General features: G+C 37.9%; 2 protein-coding genes across 3 annotated transcripts in view; one reads left to right on the top strand and one right to left on the bottom strand.

Annotated features, from left to right (window-relative positions):
* Positions 1-9,635, top strand: part of LOC136747572 (uncharacterized) — a 36,896-nt gene extending 27,261 nt beyond the window's left edge. Inside the window, exon 3 of the mRNA XM_066700505.1 lies at positions 9,045-9,635. Coding sequence (XP_066556602.1) covers positions 9,045-9,435 — 391 coding nt within the window. The 3' untranslated portion in view covers positions 9,436-9,635. The remainder of the gene's footprint in view (positions 1-9,044) is intronic.
* On the bottom strand, positions 9,633-18,841 carry rcn1 (reticulocalbin 1, EF-hand calcium binding domain). 2 transcript variants are annotated; one of them, XM_066700504.1, is made up of 7 exons: positions 18,719-18,840; positions 18,295-18,535; positions 16,668-16,861; positions 15,980-16,158; positions 13,197-13,257; positions 11,497-11,696; positions 9,633-11,212 (listed from the first exon to the last, which is right to left on the bottom strand). In XM_066700504.1, the coding sequence occupies exons 2-7, from the start codon at positions 18,513-18,515 to the stop codon at positions 11,105-11,107; spliced, it is 963 nt and encodes a 320-aa protein (XP_066556601.1). In that variant the 5' UTR covers positions 18,516-18,535; positions 18,719-18,840; the 3' UTR covers positions 9,633-11,104. The 2 variants fall into 2 exon arrangements, with proteins under 2 accessions (XP_066556601.1, XP_066556600.1); XM_066700503.1 differs by having other exon boundaries at positions 18,295-18,841.
* Positions 18,842-21,193: the final 2,352 nt, after the last annotated feature.

Here is a 21,193-nt window from a genome sequence, read left to right on the forward strand (position 1 = left end):
ACCTATATTTAAACCTGACCCAGTGAAAGGGTGGTGGGCAAATTAAAATCCTTGTTTTCCAATGCTTTGCCCCAAGGGACATGCAGCTAAGTGGCCACTGTAAAGCTTGGGCAGTCTGATTGAGGGTTATTCTTAGGTTCCATGCTTTCCTGAGTCATTGTACAGTTTATTAATGATTGACGAGACGCAGCCGGATAAATGTCCGTAGATGTGCAATTCAAGTTTTTGTTTATCTTTCTTTTTTTTAAAACATATTTTTCTTTTCAACTTTTCTTTGCACCTCCTACGCCCCCTTCAAATACTCAATGTTTGAGCAAATCCTTTATCTGACCCTTATTGGGGAGGTGAATGACGTATATAATTGTAATAGAAGGAATGATAATATATTAGTCACACGATCCTCAAACCTACTCCATCCCTTTGGCTCATGAAAGGTTACAGAGAGATTATTTATCCTACTGTAAAGGAGGCTTAGAAGACCTCTTTGATATTTTACGGGGGGGCGGGGGGCAGCAAAGATAGAATATTCAATAGACTAAGAAGGGGCTCCCTTCTGAGGAAAGCGCAACCCTAATAGGATTACATCTGTTAACATCATGTGAGAGATAAGATCACAGTTTGGTCGGCCTCCTGAGGACGAGGCTGAGCGCCTGGGAGGCCGGGGAGCGCTGCGGCCCCCGGTGGGAGCGAGACAAGCTGCAGTCCTTCTGCTCAAGACGCAGAGCACGGGGAGCCTGCAGGCGTCAACCTCATTTACTGGAGTTTTCCTACCCCGGGTAATATGGGCACTCCCAGGGGACAACTCAGATTTCCACGCCTTCTTTCAAACACTCATATCTTTTATATATATATATATATATATATATATATATAGTGTTTTGATTATTTAAAAATATGTATTCCATCTAGGTCCTTGTGGTGCGTGTTCTCAATCACAAACGCTGCTCCTTTGTTGTTCCTGTGTTGGATTGGCTTTAAAGGGAGTTCTGTGCACCAAAACGTGTCATTTATCCCAGTTAGGAGACGGGCTCGGGGCTGCGGTGTGTCAAGGGGGCCTTGTGGGGCCCACGTGCAGCTTGGGGCCACTCTAGGATCATTAGAGCCGTCGGCAGTCGGAGGGAACCGTTCGCTGACTTTTACAAGCGTTCAGAAGACGAGAAATATTTAGAAGAAAACTATTTTAACGTGTATATTTAATTCCAGTGTATAATTCCACATTCCTGCTCTGTTTATGCATAAAATGCTTTCATAATGGAATTAATCCAACTGATATTGACTAAAGAAGGGAACATAATTGTGTTAACATCAGTAGATCTTACACACTCATGTTAAGTTGATTAAATGTATTTCTTTTGTCAAATAAGCAACCAAACAAATAAACACCTTAATTCATTTTAATGCTGGGATGTTATCTTTGATAGCTCAAGACCAATTAGCTCTGAGGGATGAAATGTACACATTTTCTTCTTCTTCATTTATAAAATAAATAATTTACATTTGAAATAACTTTCATTGTCTGCAGGAAGCAACGTATTGTTTGCCGCCTGTGCTATAATACAAATCATTTAAGAAAAATTAAATCAAACGATTCCAGCTCAAATAAATTCTATTTTGTACTTATAAAACCCATTAAATTATATTGTTGAAATAAGACAATAGTTGTGCTAATCATGCTCTGTGCATGTGCATATTAATTTCCCCTGGGACTCAAATATGAATTTTACCAACATGTTAATTCTGTGTGTTAATCAGTAGCTGAAGGCCGAGTGAATGGATTGACTATGTAAAACTGTTTGATATTGAATCAAGTCTTCGTGACCCTCTCCAAATTGGCTTCATTCCCCTGAAGACGGTTAAAGTTAATTAAGCACTCAATAGGTTTATGGTGTTTAAATTAAAATATATTACCCCTCATTGTGTAGTCATCAAGTGAGAGAGGCATTCTCCTCCTGGCTGCATGACTGGCTAATGGGCATATAAAAATTCATGATGTAAGAAGAAGGATTTGCGGTGGTCCGACAAGCACCGTGTTGAACTCGGCCTGTCACTCAAACAGCGTGCAGGGAAGTGGTCGGCCACTAGAGGGTGTAGAGATCCGTTGAAGAAGGATGAGAGAGAGAGAGAGAGAGAGAGAGAGAGAGAGAGAGAGAGAGAGAGAGAGAGAGAGAGAGAGAGAGAGAGAGAGAGAGAGAGAGAGAGGTCCCGGGGTCTCTGTCAAGCACACACACCTATCAGGCGTTTTCACTTAAGTGCCCAAAAGTTACTCCTGTGTGACAGATCAGATGTAAGTGACCCGAGTGTGGTGAAAATGGCAAATGGCCATTTGAATCTCATAGTCTTTTGCCTTCGTGGTAAAATGGAAAGCTCTGTGAGGTGTGCACTAATAAAACGCGCGTGGAATACCCCACTGTGTCTTGAGCTGTTAGGGCTGGGATGTTGGGCTGTGTGTTTGTTTTTAATGATCTGACACTGAGTGGTTATGTGCAATCACTGATGGAGTTTGCTGGCAATTGAAAATGTCTGGGAACACCCATTCCAACCAACACGCACGAAGATCTCTGTAAAAACATCTGACTGAACTAAATAAATATCTTTAGTAATGTTTAACTTTCATGGGATAAACCCTCATATAGCCTGGCTGGATTGGGTTTCATTGTGGGAAGCGTAGGGATCGTGCCATGCAGTGCTCGAGCTTCTCCACAGTGGACACCAAGTTTGTGGACTAAAATATCCTGGTGTTTTTTTTTAATTCATCCTCCTTGGTTCTTATGAAGGGCACCAGGATTGGAGGATGCGAAACTGATCGGCCTCCATTTTTCATATTGGGTATGATGTTCTTCTTGACATCAGCTTGTTGGTTTTTTCAGCACTGAACTTGTGTTGCCCACGGCAGACTGAAGGTCTTGGGTCTTTGTTGAAAAATAGTTACATTGATTTATTTATGTGGACTCAAGCTACAGTCCTGGAAGTTCCACATCCTTACATTGTCAAATATTTTTGCTCCCAAGATTTTTTTTAATTCTGTTGTTTTAAAAAGCCTTGAAATTTGTCAGGTTAGTATTCTTAGCAAATACAGCAATGTGAAATCATCGGACCCCCCCCCCCCCATATATTATTTATCTGTGGTTAATTTAAAATGATTTTCTTTGAGCAGGAGCCCCATTTAGTAATTCTGAGTATATAAGCCTTTCTTGTTCTTTAGAGAGCGAGAGCTAATCAACCAAACAACAGGTGCAGTTCAAATGTTTTGAAAATTACTGCTGTTTTGGTTTCTTTAATAGTATGCCAAGAAACATGTTATGGACAATAGATTATTTTAGACAGTAATTCAGAATATATTTTACTGAAGGCTGGCTTCAAAACAGTACATCTGAAGAGGCGAATGCAGTTCATGATGTAAAAAACAAAAAACAAAGGTACTCACAGTAATTTTCCCGAAACGGTTCCCTATACCTATTTCAGTTGATTTTATTCTGGCTATTCTACAAATTCTTTGTCATCTAAATCAAATCATGGTTCTCTTTTTTCCTCCTCATCTCTACAAAGAAACATTAAGGTTGGGGAATAAAATCCTGTGATTGCGGTTTAATCAAAAAACCACACACACACACCGTGATTCTCCTGGCATCATAAATTAAAAGCAACAACAACAAAAAGCAAACAAACACATTTTTAACATCAAAAGATCGAGAAAGTCTCAGGAAACGTGATATGGAGAAGTCAATATCAGTTTGGTCTGAGTCACGGCAGCTTGCTTCTGCACACATTTGGAAAGCACTTGAAACATAAAACGTTGGAAAATTGTTACACAACATTCCCATGCGGTGACTAGCTTTCATAAAAATTAAATATATATTGGGGGGGGAGAAAAGCATTTAAAGCTAGAGTACTCCAAAGTCACTTCCCAGTGCACCTTAGCATGCACACTGTACTGCACCCTGCAGGGGCTCTCTGTCTTCCATGCAATACAATGCACAGGAAACACAATGTATTTTTATTTGCAATGCCGTGTTGTTCAGATTGTCTATGAGAGAGACGCTCCATGCCATGGAGAGATTAAACCACGCGTGATCCTTCTTATATCAACAAAGAATGTTCTTATAACTGCACGTGCTGCTGTAGATTTAATGTGAAGAGTGTCTTGCTTTGTGGATGGCTGGTAATGCAGTTGTGTAGTAGCTAATTCTGGAACTCGGGTGGCTTGGTTTCCTCTAGAGATTGAAAAGCAGGGGCTTATTCTGCCTTGGTGTCTTTGCCACGGTTAGTAAAGATGCTGTATGATATGCAAATGTTGCATAAAAAAAGCATTACTATAATTACACTGCATGCATGTTAATATTTTACATAGCAAGCCTCGGTATAAAATTACACTCATTTCTAACTGGTCATTTTCTAAGGGCTTGAGAAAATGCAAACTGACAAGATGGGCTAATGTATTATCAGGGCGTCACTATATTAAATGTATGTCTTAATAATCCCAACATTTCTATTAACGTTATTAATGTGTTAATATATAGTCTGTAATAGTGTGATATCTCGCCTTTAATTTATTTGAGCAATTTTTCTTCCTCGCTTTGATTTAAGAAGTACATGAAGAATTTTTATTCTCAAAAACATCCAAGTAAAAAAAAAAATCTATTGAAACAGAAGAGGTTTCCTTCTCATTATTCTTATTTTCTTTTGGTATGAATTTGAAATTGTACGTGTATTATGGATCCTAGTTTTATGCATATGGCTTTAATGTGTTCAGCTAGAAAGTGATTCTGGTTGTCTTTAAAGATAATTCAGGATACACATGGGACCTCAATTTATTTGTAGGACATTATTTCAGGGTCGTTTTATCAGACCTCAGAGCCGAGCTGCTTGTGAAAAGTAATGACAGTGTCTTTCTTTTAAAAATAATTGTTACCTTACTTTATTTTCAAAGGCAATAAGGAGACATGGAAGACTGATTTCTAAGTATAATCAAATATATAAATATCACTTTGTGTTTATATGATTTTTGTGAACTGACTGATCTGTCTGAGACACATTTGAAAACAAATTTAGATTGTAAAATGTGTTAGACATATATATGTGTCTACACACAAAGTAACTTAAGGTTGCAGAGAAAGTCTTGATTAAAGATATTTAAAAATATGAAGAGAATACGATGTTAATTGCAACCTGGGCTGGAGATGATGAGATTTGTGCCTCGAAGACTTGTGCTTTGATGGGCAGGATGAGAACACCAAATAGACGCTGAAATAACACACACCAAACCCAGCCCGAACTCAGAGCGGCATTGTGATTTTGATTGGTTAAAGCACTGACAATATGGAAGTCTCTTGACTTGTCATAACTCTTTTATTCACGCAAACGAGTGCAGGGAAATTAGACATAATACAATTAGTGCAAATAATCAGATTACTGTAGAACTGTATTTAGTTACCCTTCAGATTTGATATAATTATTAAAGTTGCATTGGTAGCAGTAGCAATACTAGTATCAGTAGTAATCCTAATATTAAAACATATTTATTCATTAATTATTAACGCAAATCAAGTGGGAAAAAATATGTTCAGAGCTTAACATTATTCTGGAGTTCACTCTTCCACATGAAAAGCCCCTTTTGTTCTTTTCCATCTGTCCCTAGTCTGTTGAGTTAATGCATTATAAAAGACGGTGTGTGTTTATTTGTGTCTGCACAATTCCCGGTCCCCTCATGGACCGTAGATACACACCGGGCCTAAACACAGACCCACCGCCCTCTCTTTCATTCTAATATTAATGACATTTAAATATTTTGGATCCCGAGTAAATGTAGGTTCCTATTTCCCATATAGCGATCCGATAAATAATTGACCCCTGGTTATCACTGTCTGTAAACAGTTTCATTTGAAATCTGCTAAGACTGCCTTGTTAGTTTTTTTGTTGTTGTTGTAATTTAGTCAATTGACCTTGACTACAGCAGAGCTGGCCTCCAGGCACTGTCCCTCCCCCCTTCTCCCTCTCTCTCTCCCTCTCTACCAGGTTTAAAATCCCATCAACAAAATTATCCTGATATCCTGATTACAGCAGAAGCTTCCCTGTACTGATGCTGCTGCATTCAAATATTAATATTCGAATTAAAATATAATTTATTACATTATCTTGCTCCTCAGACTGACTCTTTAATTTTTATGGGAGCAATTACATATGATTTACATAGACATTCATATAAGACCTGTCTACGGCCATTAAATTAGCCTAGCCTGAATAATTTGATACTCATCTTAAATGGAGAACCATGTTTAAAAATAACTGTATAGCAGCTATGTATATTAGAGCCACATGTTTTTGTTCTCTTAATGATATGTGTATAATTTTAAAGCAAGGCCCTGCTTTTGATGTCTGAAAAACATCGATGCTGCGTGGAGAAAGCTGCTTTCTTTTGTTCTTGAAAAAGCAAAAAAGGATATTTTAATGTCCAACAGAAGAAATAATCAAGGGGAAGTAATATAATGCAGTATTTTCAGAAAGAAAAAAATCCCGTATATGACTATGCTTTATGAATCATCAGTGATTGAAAATCCCTCTAGGTATTTCTGAATAATACATAGCAATGCATCAAAGGGTTGTTGGGTTATCTGTGCCTTTTTTCTTCAGTGTGATTAATATGGGTTTTTGTCCTGTTTGAAAGTCATACATTTGCAGAATCATTAAGTCACTTCATGTCGACTAAATGCTTTCTTTTCAGCAGAATGTTTGGGATCAGGGTGCATCCTGGGTTTTGTTAGTGCATTGTATCCTTATGGCTTGAGAGGTTACCACGGTCATCTTAAATAGCATTGTCAGTCCTCTTCCCTGGTGAATGAATGAACATGTTGACGACCAAGGTGTCTGTTCAAGAGGTCAGAAATATATTTGAAAAATCAGTTCCACAATGAAAGCTGATATTGTGAACAGAACCAATTGTTAAAGTGGGTTTTATTAGGTTAGTACCAGCTACTGTATGTTTCTTTGGACTTCCTTTGCAATTCTTCCACACTCAGCTGATCCTTTGTGGTAGATTGTCCTAAGAAGAGCCATACCATACTACTTCATAGAGACCTAATGTTGGTGTGAATTTGGGTGACGTGTAACACAATTAAAATAACTACAAAGCCACCACACCTTCATAAAAACACTAAATATTAGCCTATTGCCTATGTGAAGCCATGTCAGGCTGCTGACAATGTTTGTAAGACTTGGTTTACCTAGAACTGCATATTACCTCATACTATTTGCGTCTAGTTTTAGCATGATGTTCATTTGCTTGAGTTCCTACCTAAATGGGCACATTTAGCTATGCATTCCACATGAATGTGCAACTGAGCATACACTGGCATGCCACTGTCGGACAGCTTCCTCAGTTACATGTAAGAGTAAGCCGAGTTGCCAGGAGCTACAAATTATAACTTGAGATGGTCAGATACACTGTCTCCTGTTAATGTGACCAGCCCTAGCATGTCAATTAGCAAAATAAATCTGTGCAACACAACAGGATTTCTCCCTGGTTCAGTGTATGTGGCTACTAAATGCACTATATTCTAATTGTAAGCTACACAGTAGTGTAATGCATACTTGCTGGTCAAAAGGGCTGTAAAATATAGGTGTAAGAATGACCAATTATAGACAATTTAGGGCAATCTTATAGTCACGTAGAGGACAAATTAGAGGTTGACACACAACATTAGTGAATAGCCATAGTGACTGTCAATTTCACGTCTATAGAAGAGGATGTCAGGGGTGTTTATTTTGAGGTTTTAGACATGTTTAAATGCCTATATATTTCGAAAGCACTTCAGTTCCTGCGGTTCACTCATCGACCCTCAATGTGCATGTCTTATACTCCTTAGGTTTCCAAATTTAGTAAAGCTCTCGCTGTGTTAAATTAGGCGGAAGTTCTTAACCTTTAGCTACTTTGCTCTGAAAAAAATCAGCTGTTTAGAGAGCAGATTTTGCTCCGAGTATAATTCACAGAAAAGCACTTAAAGGGCTGAAGATATATTCTGTGACTTTGTTTCCAAATAAACGTGTCAAAAGCTTGCATTCAAATAGCTGGTCTTTGTATCAGCATATAGATCAATCCTAGGTGTAAATAACCCCTTCAAATTAAAACTACTTGTGGTTACTGTTTCTGAAAAGATGATTGTTGCGAATCTTTAAGTCGGTATGTAAGTAGGGTACCTTTTAATCTGAATTTGATTTTAGCAATAGAGATTTAAGTTCCGAAACATAAAATCAACTTCGTAAAGATTTGTTTTTCTTAATTCCCAGTTTGGTCATGTAATGTAACAAATTTCTTCACAATGTACCTGAAGTTGAAATAAATCAGAACACATCACTGTAGATAAATCATACGCATCACTGTGGTCATGTTTATCCATAGGTGGAGAAAGAAATTAAATAAAATACCAGAACCGCAACAAACACCAGTATACAACAATAATTGGTGATGTGATTTATTTAGGGAAGAAGAAAAGTCTAGATTAAAGATTGAGAGTCTGACAGGAGTTAGGTGTGTGAGCTCTGAAGCAAAGGAGGTGATTAGGTTTTCCCAAGAGACTCCGCCCCTCCAATGCATGGCTAAGGCTTTGGACAATTTGGATAAATTCTCCTGGGATCATACAAAAAATAATAGTAATAATCAAACCTGACTGCACTATAGTGTAAATTAAACCAGACATATTAAACACATTTTACTGGAGTATATATGGGACAGCAATGCCCTTAGTGTGTAGAGATGAAAAAATAGAAACTAACTGCACCCCCTTTTAAAGAATTAGAAACTATACGAGTTTAGAAAATCCATGTTGTTCTGTAGACGGGTTCGTGTCACTGCAGCATGGGAGATTGCTTCATAACCCACTGAACGTTTAGGAGTTGAAAATATTAAAGTGAAGTGGAGCAATGGAGGTTTTAGTTTTCAATGAAAACATTAATCTGCATGCAGATTGAGTTTATAGTGTGGTACAATAGTGATATATACTACTCTTGTTAAAGATAATTGTAATAATTATGACATTTTTTTTATCCTGTAGGTACTGTGCTCTAAACACAAACAGGCTTTCCTCCTCCATGGTTGGATTTATAGTCTCCAATCAGTGTTCATTTCATAAACCTGTGAAGTTCCCCGAAATTCCACTGGCAGCATTGGCGGTGGACAAGATCGGCCGCTCCAGCGTCCACTATAGACTGGCTTTGTTTAAACCTCTTCCATCGCTGCAGCCCATTTCACTGGATCCCAGCATCCTGAGTAATGGCTGTTTTTCCCACAACCCCCCACTGAAAGGATATGAGGACAGCGCCTGTACTACAGGCTCCTCGACACACGTCTTTGTGGACACGGAGTCCGAAAAGCCGAAGGAACTTCCACATGAATTTAGAAAATGCTTAGAGAAGATATGTTCCCATGTGCCCAGAGTATCTTAACTCTTAGGTATAATGTATAGCTCAATTATGAACTGCTAACTATAAACAGTGTGGCTACAAGGGTAGAACATGCATCAGTATATTACCAATAATCTAGTTTCAGCTGAGGTGGTTATGGACAACCTGTCTTGTTTTAAAATCTCTCTCAAGGTGTTCAAGTTAAAAAATGTGTAAAAAAATAAACATGATTTAAGAACTGTTTTAAGATTTAGTTGTTTTATTATTACAATTTTAAAAAATGAAATGGTTTCTGAAACTACTTAAAAAGCTGTTGGGTGTGCTTATGCTGAAATGAATACACATTATTAAACTGTCCAAATACTTAAGTGCAAGTACTGTATGTAACAATGTAACAGCATATGGTCAAACCGTAACAGATCAAAGTGGCAATTGTGTGTAAATGCTACATACAGAAAGTCTGAACCTGTTGAATTTTAGAACCAAAAGAAACCCACGTTATCTGGACTCGCTCAAGAATTTCATCTAAACACGGAGGCACGACGAGGCCATCAGAATCAGAGAAACAAGTCCCCCTCGTGCATTTCAAGTCAGAACATGGCCATGGCAGGCTTACATGCAGAAACAATCTTAAAACCACTAACACTTAATCAATTAGAAAATAATAAAAAGTGATGACTGATGTAAAATAGAGATGTTGTACTTGACACATGCAACCCTGTAATACAATACAAAGCAAAACATTCTAAGTTGTAAAAATGTATATACTAGACCGCTAATTTGTTCAAACAAAACTGTACATGCAATCACAACATTGGTAATCTCTTCGAATGCTTAAAACTGAAGTTCAGAAATATCAAATATTAGTGTAACATTGTCACTCATGCTTTAGACAGTTGCTTCTGAAAATATCTGCAAAGTGTTCCACAATATCCACTGATCATCAATTCAATGCACCAAGACAACTGCTGGTGTAACAGTCAATATCACAGTATGGTGATGATAAAAGAAAATAAAACAATCCTTTACATTTGTTCATTAGGTTTTCAACGAAGATGAAAATATCCACATTTTAGTAAAATTTTAATTATGATTGGGGTTTCATGTTGAAGGAAAACGAGTGTAGGATTCAAGAATGTGATGTTGAGGCATCACATATAAAACCACAGCGTACAGTTCAGTGTAACTGATGTCCATTAGCTTTTTGTTTAGCACTTTGAAGGTACTGAAGTGCCTTCAAACTAGATGGTAGAATCCTGTTTAACATATAATACGAATAGTAACAACTGATTGGACGAAACACAAAATCTATGGAGTTTCTTCAAGCATTTCACAATGAGAACTGGTTTGATAACGCCCTCAAACTGTTAATGGCTTAAAGGAGGCACAAAGTAGGAGGCAGCTCAGCTTATGAAAACCAACCTTGCGTAAACTAAACCCGAAACAAATCCACCTTTGCCATATAGAACAACACTTCTCATTCAAATACATAAGGTTGGCATAACCCTATTATTGGTGCAAACAGGCAACAGGGCCACATTCCCCCTGAAAATGAGGTAATCAACTGTATTCAGCTCCTGGTATTGGACCAGAGGTATCAGTCACTCTCCAGAAACAATTGTTCATGAGCACCAGTGGCTTCATTCCTATCTTTAGCAGAGTTGAGTTTGTGTGGCAGTGAAAGGACTGCATGACGGGACAGTTGTCAAGATCACAGCTCGTCATGGTTTTTCGTGAGGTCCTCCCCATAATTTGTGGCCTGACTTCCCACAAACATGTTCCAATTCTCTAGGATTTCTTCTTTGGTCAGCATTTGATCCTGGATTTGGAAGACACATTGAAAGACGAGTTTAATCCCAAACAGACAGCTGAAGAGAGACATTAAAAAAGTAAATATTACCATGAAATCTGTTTTTATGATGAGATTAGTAGTTTCTGTGCCTCTATACTGATGTGCCTTGCCTTTATGCAGTCACTATTAAAGGATGTAAGAAAACTATGATAAAAGGAACTCATTGTATTGGCTTCATTTTGTACTTTTGGTAAATTTCCACCACCGTTAAGGAAAGTGACAAGATGGATTTTAAGGCAGATGTACGGTACCTTATCCCTGTCGGATTCGTAGACCAGGTGTCTTGCTTCTGCTTGAGCGTGATCGTAATCCTGAGGGAGAATCCAGTGCCGGATTTCATCCATATCCATCTTCCCATCCTTGTTCAAGTCCCGAAAGTCGGAGAACTGCTCTCGCTCCGTTTTCACCCAATCGGGCTCCGGGCCTCCTTCTTCATGAGCAAACATATCAGCTGAAATACAGACAACATGGCTGCCACGTTTATGATTTCTTTCAATTGAGAAACTAAGTAAGTATCTTCTATGAACCCCCGAATTCATGACTGGAGGCTTTTGTAGAACCATAAGGGAAGTCAACAAGAGTAGACAAGAAAGTAGATTCTACTGTTATATCATATTAAACAAAAGGTTTTTGTAACAGATCATTATTAATTATATTTAAAATAATCGCTAATCTAATAACAGGATTTGTAAAACTATTTAAATAATTTCACATGCCTTCAATTGAATTTCATAACTGGAATTTTGATGAATACAATATAGATTTCCAAATATACTGTATATAGATGGATGGATAGATACACATGTATACAGTAGCAACAAAATTAACAGTTTCCTCTCTTCTTACAAATTCAGTAAAGATGGAACACAATCTATGACAGCTCTATGGACAGAGCTCTTGCTTCGAATAACCCTCTATTAGATTAAATAAAACATACACACTATTTAATTCACTTACAAATAATAAATAGGGCTAAAAAAATAAAAATATATTTTCAACAGCACTTATTTTATGCAATCCACCTACTTAGTCAAAGCGCATGATAATTTTTAACCATCTCTTAGGTCCGAGTTCAAAATGCACACATTTTCTATATGGGAATTTAATTGAAATCAAACATTCCACTGTGTTTTTTTTTTTTCCTTTTTAGTGGGATGACATGTTCAGTCAACCTATCTTCGGGAAGGTCAGGCACCACCGAAAATAATGGGGCTCGACCTCACAAGGGGTTAATCTCATAAAAATTGTCAACATCAGGCGGCGGTAACAGTACAACTACCATGTCCATGCTTCAAGCTAGGAGACAACACTTGTTCATGCTATAACAAATGCTGACAACTACCTAGTAATTATATGAAGGTAATTTCACTGAATGGACTTTAATTACAGAGGAAATTGTACTTCTCTATTGTATTACCCGTACATGGTGAGCATTCAAATTGGAAGTCCTAAATAGAAATCATACGGAGGGAGAAGACCTGTCATCATTTTTTTCCTTTCCGCTGTTAGCTACTAAGGGTCATTACCAGGTAATTCTTAATCACTGACCTGCAGTAAGCTATTAATTGTATTCCTGTGCATTAAGATAATTCTAATTAGCTTCTGGTGATGAAATAACTCTTGCATTTTGCAGGTTTAGGAACACAGAAATATCCAGTGTGAATCTAAGAATAGTGTTTCCCCGAGCTCTCTGTGGAAATTCAACGCTCTCCATCTCATGCTTTATTAGAAATACCTCAAACGTTCACACTTTTGATCGTGTACATTGCATTTCTGCAGTAAAATGTAATTATGCTTACGACTCCTAGATAATTAGCCCATTAGAGCCTTAAAATAGTAAATCATCTTCTCCGTTTCATTCTGAACCTCCAGTTTAATTTGTGCTAAACTAGAGGGACTGGCAGTACTCCACACACATGCAGTTCACAGAATAATAAAGCACAAGACTCACCGATATACTCGTCCTGGTCTACGTGGCCGTCGCCGTTCTTGTCGATGTCTTCCAGTGTTTCCTGCAAACAATAATGAACAACGTGTAAAGGTATTCAAAAGGCAATGCAAGGTCAAACAATCTGACATCTAATGTGCACAAAAAGCACCAAGCACTCTCTGTTGTACTGGTGTTACGTCTGTTATACAGGGCAATTATGCAGTTACAACACGGACAGAATACACAAGCATGTTTCAGCAGTGCAATACCATCTTGTTAACATTTCAGGGTCGAACATACGACATGTGATCCATCTATACATTTTCCCTTGAAGATAAAGGTCTACTAATGTCAACACATTTCCTTTGTGGTGCTCAGCTTGACATTTTTTTTTTACTCTCTCTTTCTTTCTGTGGTGTGCTTTATTTTTTAAGCTGTATCTTTCTTTTTCTTGTGGTTTAATTGCAATTTACATAGTGAGAAGACATCGGGGTGCTTTTCGTTGCACAAAATCGATCTATTGTAACAGTGCGCCCAATATAGGAGTAAAACAAGACTGCAAGGGAAGCTTTACAGAAATCCTCAAACCGTGCCTCAGTCCATTTTGAAATATGCTTGCGACCTGCATTCTAAATCCATGTGGCGGATTTGAATGTAAAAACAAACTCAAAATGGGGTTCCCGTGTAGCGCATCCAGTAAGATCAGCTGGCGGGAGTACTGGTTGTGTCCTATATGCTGGACGAGCTGGTCTTGACTCCAGGCTATGCCATTGTTGGCTTGTCCAGCAGTTCACAGGATGGTGTACAACCAGCTGAGCGCCCCCCTAGGAGGCTGGACAGAAGCCAGTTGGAGAAAATGTAATTCTCTGCACAAACACGAGTGCTCTGGATGCTCAGGTGCCTGCAAGTTCAGGGTGCAAGATCGCCCCCAGTTGTGCGAATGTGTGGTGCCTTGACAGCATGCATATTGAAGCAGGAGATAATTGGAGGCTATATCTATCTAGATCTATATATTTATAGTAAATAAAAATATTTAAATTAATATGAACCAACATTTGCATCTGTTAGCTGTGCTTTGTTTATGAAAGATTATTAAAAAAATACATATTACAGGAACTAAAAGACATCTGTAATCAAATATTTTAATTGTTTGGATTGAAAGGGAAAAAAAACGCATCAGATATCCCTCCTTCTCAATCCTGAAACCTATTTTGTAGTCGCTCAATTAACCAACGAGTCAGACAGCAGATTTTTCAGAGGACTGCTTGCAGCAGGCAGACATTTTGCCCAGACTCATCTTTAGTTATTTCCCAACTATTATTTTTATCCCCAAGGCAGCAGATCCGGCTGATTGGAGCAGGCTTATGTCTAAGTCACCTTAGTACCAGTCCCTCAGTCAAAATTCCCATCCAAGGGCTGTCTGATCATTTTTTACAACAAAGGCTATGGGGTGCCCAAGTTAAAATATTTAAAAACAAGTTTCTTACAAGTAAAAATACCTCTACATTTCAGATGAGGGGTTTGTCAGCTGTAAGCATTTAAAATTAATTTAATTTAAAGAGTCCAGCTGATTTATTACTTCACAGTGTTACGTTCTAGAGATAATTGCACATTTAAAATTCATTCAAAGCTGAGCTCAGGTTAAATATTATACTGAATTTGGAAGTTTACAAAACTATTTTGAACCACACAATCAAATAGAGCACTTTTGATCCAATTTACCATTTAAAATAATTAAACCATTTTTGAAAAAATAAAAATAAATAAATTTTCATAAATATTAATAATTCAAGTCATAAAATGTGTATTACAACTTTCATGAATTTGAAAGCTCAGTGCATTAGCTTCATGTTTGTTGCACAACTCTCTTATATCCTGTAGTCAAATCTATATTTAAAATCAGAGTCCTTAAGTAGGATGTTAGTCCTGTCCCACAAGACATGTTCTAAAAATCTTAGTAAAAAATGGCTTGACTTGTTTTACAAAGCAAATATTACCCCTGCTGGAAGTGAATTTCATGATTGCCGTTCATCAGAACTAGTTTGTTGAAAAGGAACAGTTTTATTAAAAGGCTCCTCGGGTTTCCAAGAAATACAGATGAGAAGGATTATTTTAAAACGAATTTACAGCCAGTACGTGTCAGATTCCAGTAGGCTACTACTTATGCAAATAAAGTTAATCTCTGAGCCAAATTAAATCATTGCTACATTTGAGGCAATTACTAGGTTTTCTGAAGACTAGTATGTTCATAGTTGGCAATACTTCTATAAACAAAACACTTAATTACTTGGTTTCATAGGCATGACATCTTATTAGAGAATTTAACCGTCCCATTCAGCCAGTCGGAGGACAGGAATTGGAGAGACGGTGTTGGATGTTGACTCACACAGAGTGGGATTATAGGCACTGGTAATGTTTTATTTAAAATGTTATTAAAAACTGGAGACCTTCTGCTGGGGACAGTGCACTGCTCACATGTGTGTGCTGACCTCAGCAGAAGTCACTATAATACAAATGACCACCGTCTGAGCACCTGGACACCTGAGAAAGGCGAGGCAAGTCTCTAGTTACCACATAAAATAGATACAACTACTCCAGTTTCTGTTCCAAAGGCAAAACTCCAACTCTTGTGATATCTGTTGATGATTCCTTCTAACATATAAATATACATTAGATTCCTTTAACCTAAAGAAACACTTAGTACAGTTATCCTGCGTTGGACACTAGTCCAAGAATATCCTAGGGAAACAAGTGTGCATTTTTGCAGATCCATTACTTCAGAAAGTTGAAATGGTTTAACTTACAAGGACGACAATATCTTTCATATGCTCAAACTCCTCTGGGTGGAGGAAAGCTGTGAATTCTTCACGGCTGGCTGCCAGGTCACCATCGAGGTCGGCAGCTTTGAACCTTCTTTCATCGCGGGGTAGCATCTTTTTAAAGCTGAACTGGTCATTTGCATCTTCGAACTCATCCGGGTTGGCTGAAACATCAACATGGTAGATAGAACCATGGACGTCAGTACTCAGTATCACAGTGAAATGTGTCTATGAAGTCTCCTGCAGTTTCTTAAAAGTTAAAAAAATATGTTTTGACGAGAATTGAAAGGTTACTTTCAAAAACATCCATTACTACAAATTAAGTGGGTTAACTCTCAAATACTGTTACTGTTAAATAGGCAGCAAAACTGGAATACAATGGATTTCAGGGAATTACACAGAGCAAGTCAAAGTGTTGATCGATTGTGTTTTCTGTTTTTTGTTGATGGACTTCTAATTTTCAATCAGAAACCCTGCATATCATCATAATAATTGAATAATTTAATTGAGAAGAAAGTAAATTAAGAGTATATATACTCTTGAATTATGTGAAATGGAAATGTAGCTAGGATGCAGTTGACACCGTAGATTTACCAAACCAAGTTTTTCTGTAGAGAATTAAAAAAATCTGAATTCAGCAAGATTAAAACATATATATATACACATATCCTACCAAGATAATAGCCATAGGTAGCTTGTTTGTATTCATCCCAGGAAATCTTGTTGTCCCTGTTCAAGTCATAGTCTGACCAAACTTTAGCTACATTTTCATAAATGTAGCGTTTCTGAACTCGTTTGATCCAGTTCTTCAGTTCACTAGTAGTCACAAATCCATCCTGGTCACCGTCTATCCGGTCAACAATTTTCCTGAAAAACAGCATAAAGAAACGTGTTCTGAATTGACGTGATGTTACTCGTCACATCTGAGCGGCATTGTATCCTTTACTGTAACAAGAGTGAGACGATCTGGGAGAAACCGTGTCAATGCTCACCACCACTGTCTCAACGTGGCTTCTCACCATTCCTGTGATGTGGGTCAGACGTGGCTTTCAAAGTTTAGTGTGGGTATATGAAGAATGAGCTATTGTTGGCTTAGGCAATGCCCTGCGCTTTGACATTCTTACTGAAGCGATGCTGGTCCTATTTCAGTTGGTATCAAATGTCTGAAAGCTGAGTGTATTGTCTCTCAATAAAAAAAAAACGAACAAGTCTAGAGGTACCAGATTTATGAGGACCTCAAAAGGCATTAAAGGAATTCAATATTTTTACTACTTCTGCAAAATGTTTATGTATTTATTTATTTTTCACATCAACACTCAGAGCTGTATATGCATTCATGAAAATGATAGAAATCCCACAAGGTGCCCTACACCCATCAACTCCCAAAAAAAACACATCAACTTGTAAGCCTCAATACATAGAAGTTGTGGCTTACAACACTGCTCTTTGCATTATTTTACATCATACTTTTAGATATATTTCTGCAGTTCTGATATAGCAATACAAATATGAATATAGGTAGTTCAATCACAGGATCTTTATAAAGTAGCATGTCAAGTACTATGGAAAAGTACTCCCATTAAGCTGATGTTAGGCTGTCGTTTGTGATGCCACGTTGTTCTGTTGATGAGGGTCCTCCCCTCACAGCTCTGCCGCCCATTACAGTCAACGTGGGTACGAGCAGAAGCGCTTATTCCGCGGCTATTGTGACGGAGTACAAAACCTGCTGCTCCCCCTTTCCTGTGCAACGACACCAAGGACGCAAGTGACAATTCGCTTCCTACCCAATTCCCTTTAGTTACACTGCCTCTCCCTCTTTTTATAGAGTATCAAGAGCAAGAGAGAAACGTGTCTGAAGCTGAGATGTCCATTATAAGTGACATCTCTCAACTTCTGCGTCTCTGGGGATTTCAGAAAGGACCTCCCTGAGGTCTGTACACTGTCAGAATATATTGTACGTTTATTTACAGAGGGAAGGCTAAAATAAAGTCTCCTAGCTGGCAAATGGCCCATGCACAACTTTCTACACATCACAGTTTAGAGATCCTCGTTGAAATCAAGCATGACCCAGAAAAACACGAATCCTCTCCCAAATCCGCGACTGTTTCATTAACCAGCAAACACGCCATAAAAGCACACTGTGTTCTAACTTAATGCAAAAGCAACGTGTTAAAAGTACCATAACGATGTGTGTATTAGAAGATAAGTGAATGGGTGCTTTCAAATTGCAGTGCATGTTTGGATCCTATGATCCTGTCCAAAACAAGACTGATTTGACAACTTCATTTATAGCATCTTACCCAAGCCTTTCCTTGCTCTCTTCGGGGGTTAACTGATCAAAAGTCGTGGCCTCTTCTTTCCCTAAAAAGGCCTCATGGTCATACTGGTAGCTCTGGTTGTCTTCATGGGGTTGTCTACTCAGCTCGGGGTCGGGGTGCACCCGGTCTCTCTTGTAAGTGGGTTTGCTGAAGGCCACTCCTGCACACAGCAGCACCAAGCACATGAACCCGTCCAGATCCATGGCTATCTAAAAAGTATCCACTTTGCCAAGTGTGCAAAAAGACTTACTAAAGTTAGCTGGAAGAGAAAGCAGGCGCACAGTCGGCTATCTCCCCATGCACCCGGCAACACTTCGGCTACAGTATCAAATCCGCCCTGATGCAGGTCTGCAGTTTAAAGAAACCGTTTCCATGCATGCATTTCCTACGCTGCCCCGCAGATCACCTGTATTTCAGCGTGCAAACGTAGCCGGTCGGCTGCTATCAGGTCCAAAGACTGCAACCCAACTACAGACCTGTCAAGGTTCACGCACAGCCACGCAGGCCAGGGCGAGCAGGACCCACTTCCGTCTGTCACCGCGGTTTCTATTGGTCAGCGCGCCGTCTGTAACGTGGGAGCCGTGGAAGCGCCACGTTGCAAGCGCACACGCTGCGCACAGCGCCACGCCGGGGTCGCCTCCTTGCGCAGATTCCCGCAGTTCTGCGCAGATCTGCACAATCCTTCCGACCCCATTGGTGGAGCAGCGCAGAACTGCGGAAAACTGCGCTACACGAATGCGACCTCTGGTCATTACCGCAGCGCTTAAAATGAGTGCGTTAACCACATTTCTATAGTTCTTTATTTCTTAAAAATACTTAAAAAATGAATATTAATAAAAAGAACCGACGTAATACATAAATATAAGAAGTAAGCAGTTTACACACAGTTATCAATCAGATGAACACATTAAAACAACAATAATACTACTAATGATAATAAATACAAATCATAATGAATAAATACATAATTAAAATATTAATACAATAAATAATACAAAGAATGAATCACTAGTCACAATAGAGTTTGACTGGAGTTGGAGATTAAACCACCCAAACAGAAATCAAAGTCAAATGCAGTTCTGCCATTTCAAATAAAAGTGGGGTGTCTGCATGCAACTCATTAAAGACGGCTTTGCTTCAGTTGTCTTTAGTACGATTTAGTCCCACCTACACGACACGTATAAAAGGGACGATTGGTCTCCCTCCCCCTGTGTGCCAGCTGTGCATAGGCTGTCTGTGTAGCACAATAAGATCATTTTGTAAAATGTAAGCCTCGTTGAATGAAGGCACAAAACCTATTAAAGATGAATGTGTCACAGTTTAAGTTATGTAAGCTACTGACATAAGTGACTATTATTATGTAAGTGAATGCATTTGTTTACATTCTTCCACATTTCAAATTAAAAAGCTTTGTATATTGCATACAAATACTGTTTTGTTTTAGTTTTCTTTACATTTCATTTATTAAGTCCAGGTTTTCTGAACAGGCTGGAAGAGTCTATTATAATGTCACCTTTAATGTAGGCCCACATTAACCATTTTATTATACAAAATTGTGGCTAATTTGTGAATCCTATTTTCTGACTTCTGTTCATTTAAATGTATGTGTCATTTTATTTCATAGTATAGATAATATTTCATTGATAATAAGTAGTGCCATTCACTAAATTATAGGTTTGCATAACTGCTCCTGATATAAAAGTGCCATTGTGTGGCCAAAGTATGTTTGTATGTTAAGATCCAAACCTCATTAGGATTAAAAAAAGTTTAAAGGGTTGAAGACAATAATCTAATTTAATTTCAATGATTATATTCTATATATTGAGCATATATTACCTTTTGTACCTTTTTATAACAACTTTTTTTGCAGTCATTAGTATTCTTTCCGGAAAAGAAAAAATATCCATATTGATTATTTACAATTTAAATGTAGTATAATTATAATAAGATAATATTATTCAAGAGATAACTTTATATGACCAGATATAACTTGCTGCCATCTTTTACCCTATTTCATATACAATAGAGCATGTTTTTGTCATATAATGTTAACATAATTCACTACCACATTGCATTTTTGCATATAGTGTAGACTATGTTTTCTGTTTATAAAGGGTGCCTAGAGCTATTGGCCTTTTATTTCATAAATGAATTGTTAATGTATTTAAATAAGCTTTAGATGGTCAATTTAAATTAGTGTGCTACACATTTTCTAAGAAAATATAGTCATTTCCTATCTTATATCTCCCCATTTTTTACTGCTTCTGCTAATTAAAATACTGTAAATTCTAAATTCTAAGATGTAAATGTAAATGTAAATTCTAAGATGTTTAAATTTTATTCAAATCCCTTTCATTTTTTTAAATTCAAATTTATCTCACTCACACATTCTGTCAAACAGACAAATGATATGACATAAAGTACTGCTAATCATTTTAGCAGAGGACAGTACTTCAAAAATAGATTGAGCAATGTGCAGACATGAATGAAATATTACTATCAGAACATATAATTAAGAGTTTGACAAGAGACAATAGCTGCAGTGACATTATGTTAGCACGCTAGATAAATGTGTATTTTTAAACTTGAATATTGGAGGGGAGCTGGTTGGGGGTTGTATGTGTGTGTGGGGGGGGGATTAACTGGAGCTACATACTGCAGATAAAAATTGGTTAATTTGATTAACAAACACAAAATAAAAACTTATGTTAAAGGCCACACATCTTTAATATTTCCAGCAGGATTTCCCCTCGCCTCAGTACAGCCGCAAGCAGAGGCTTATCCATAAAGATTTGTTTTTGGACACCACACAACTTATTATATAGCCGAGCACAGAGCATGATTGCAGTTGTCGCCTGTTGTCAGACGGGGTCACAATGGT

Source organism: Amia ocellicauda, chromosome 4 (genome assembly GCF_036373705.1).
Source record: "Amia ocellicauda isolate fAmiCal2 chromosome 4, fAmiCal2.hap1, whole genome shotgun sequence".
Lineage (NCBI taxonomy): Eukaryota > Metazoa > Chordata > Actinopteri > Amiiformes > Amiidae > Amia > Amia ocellicauda.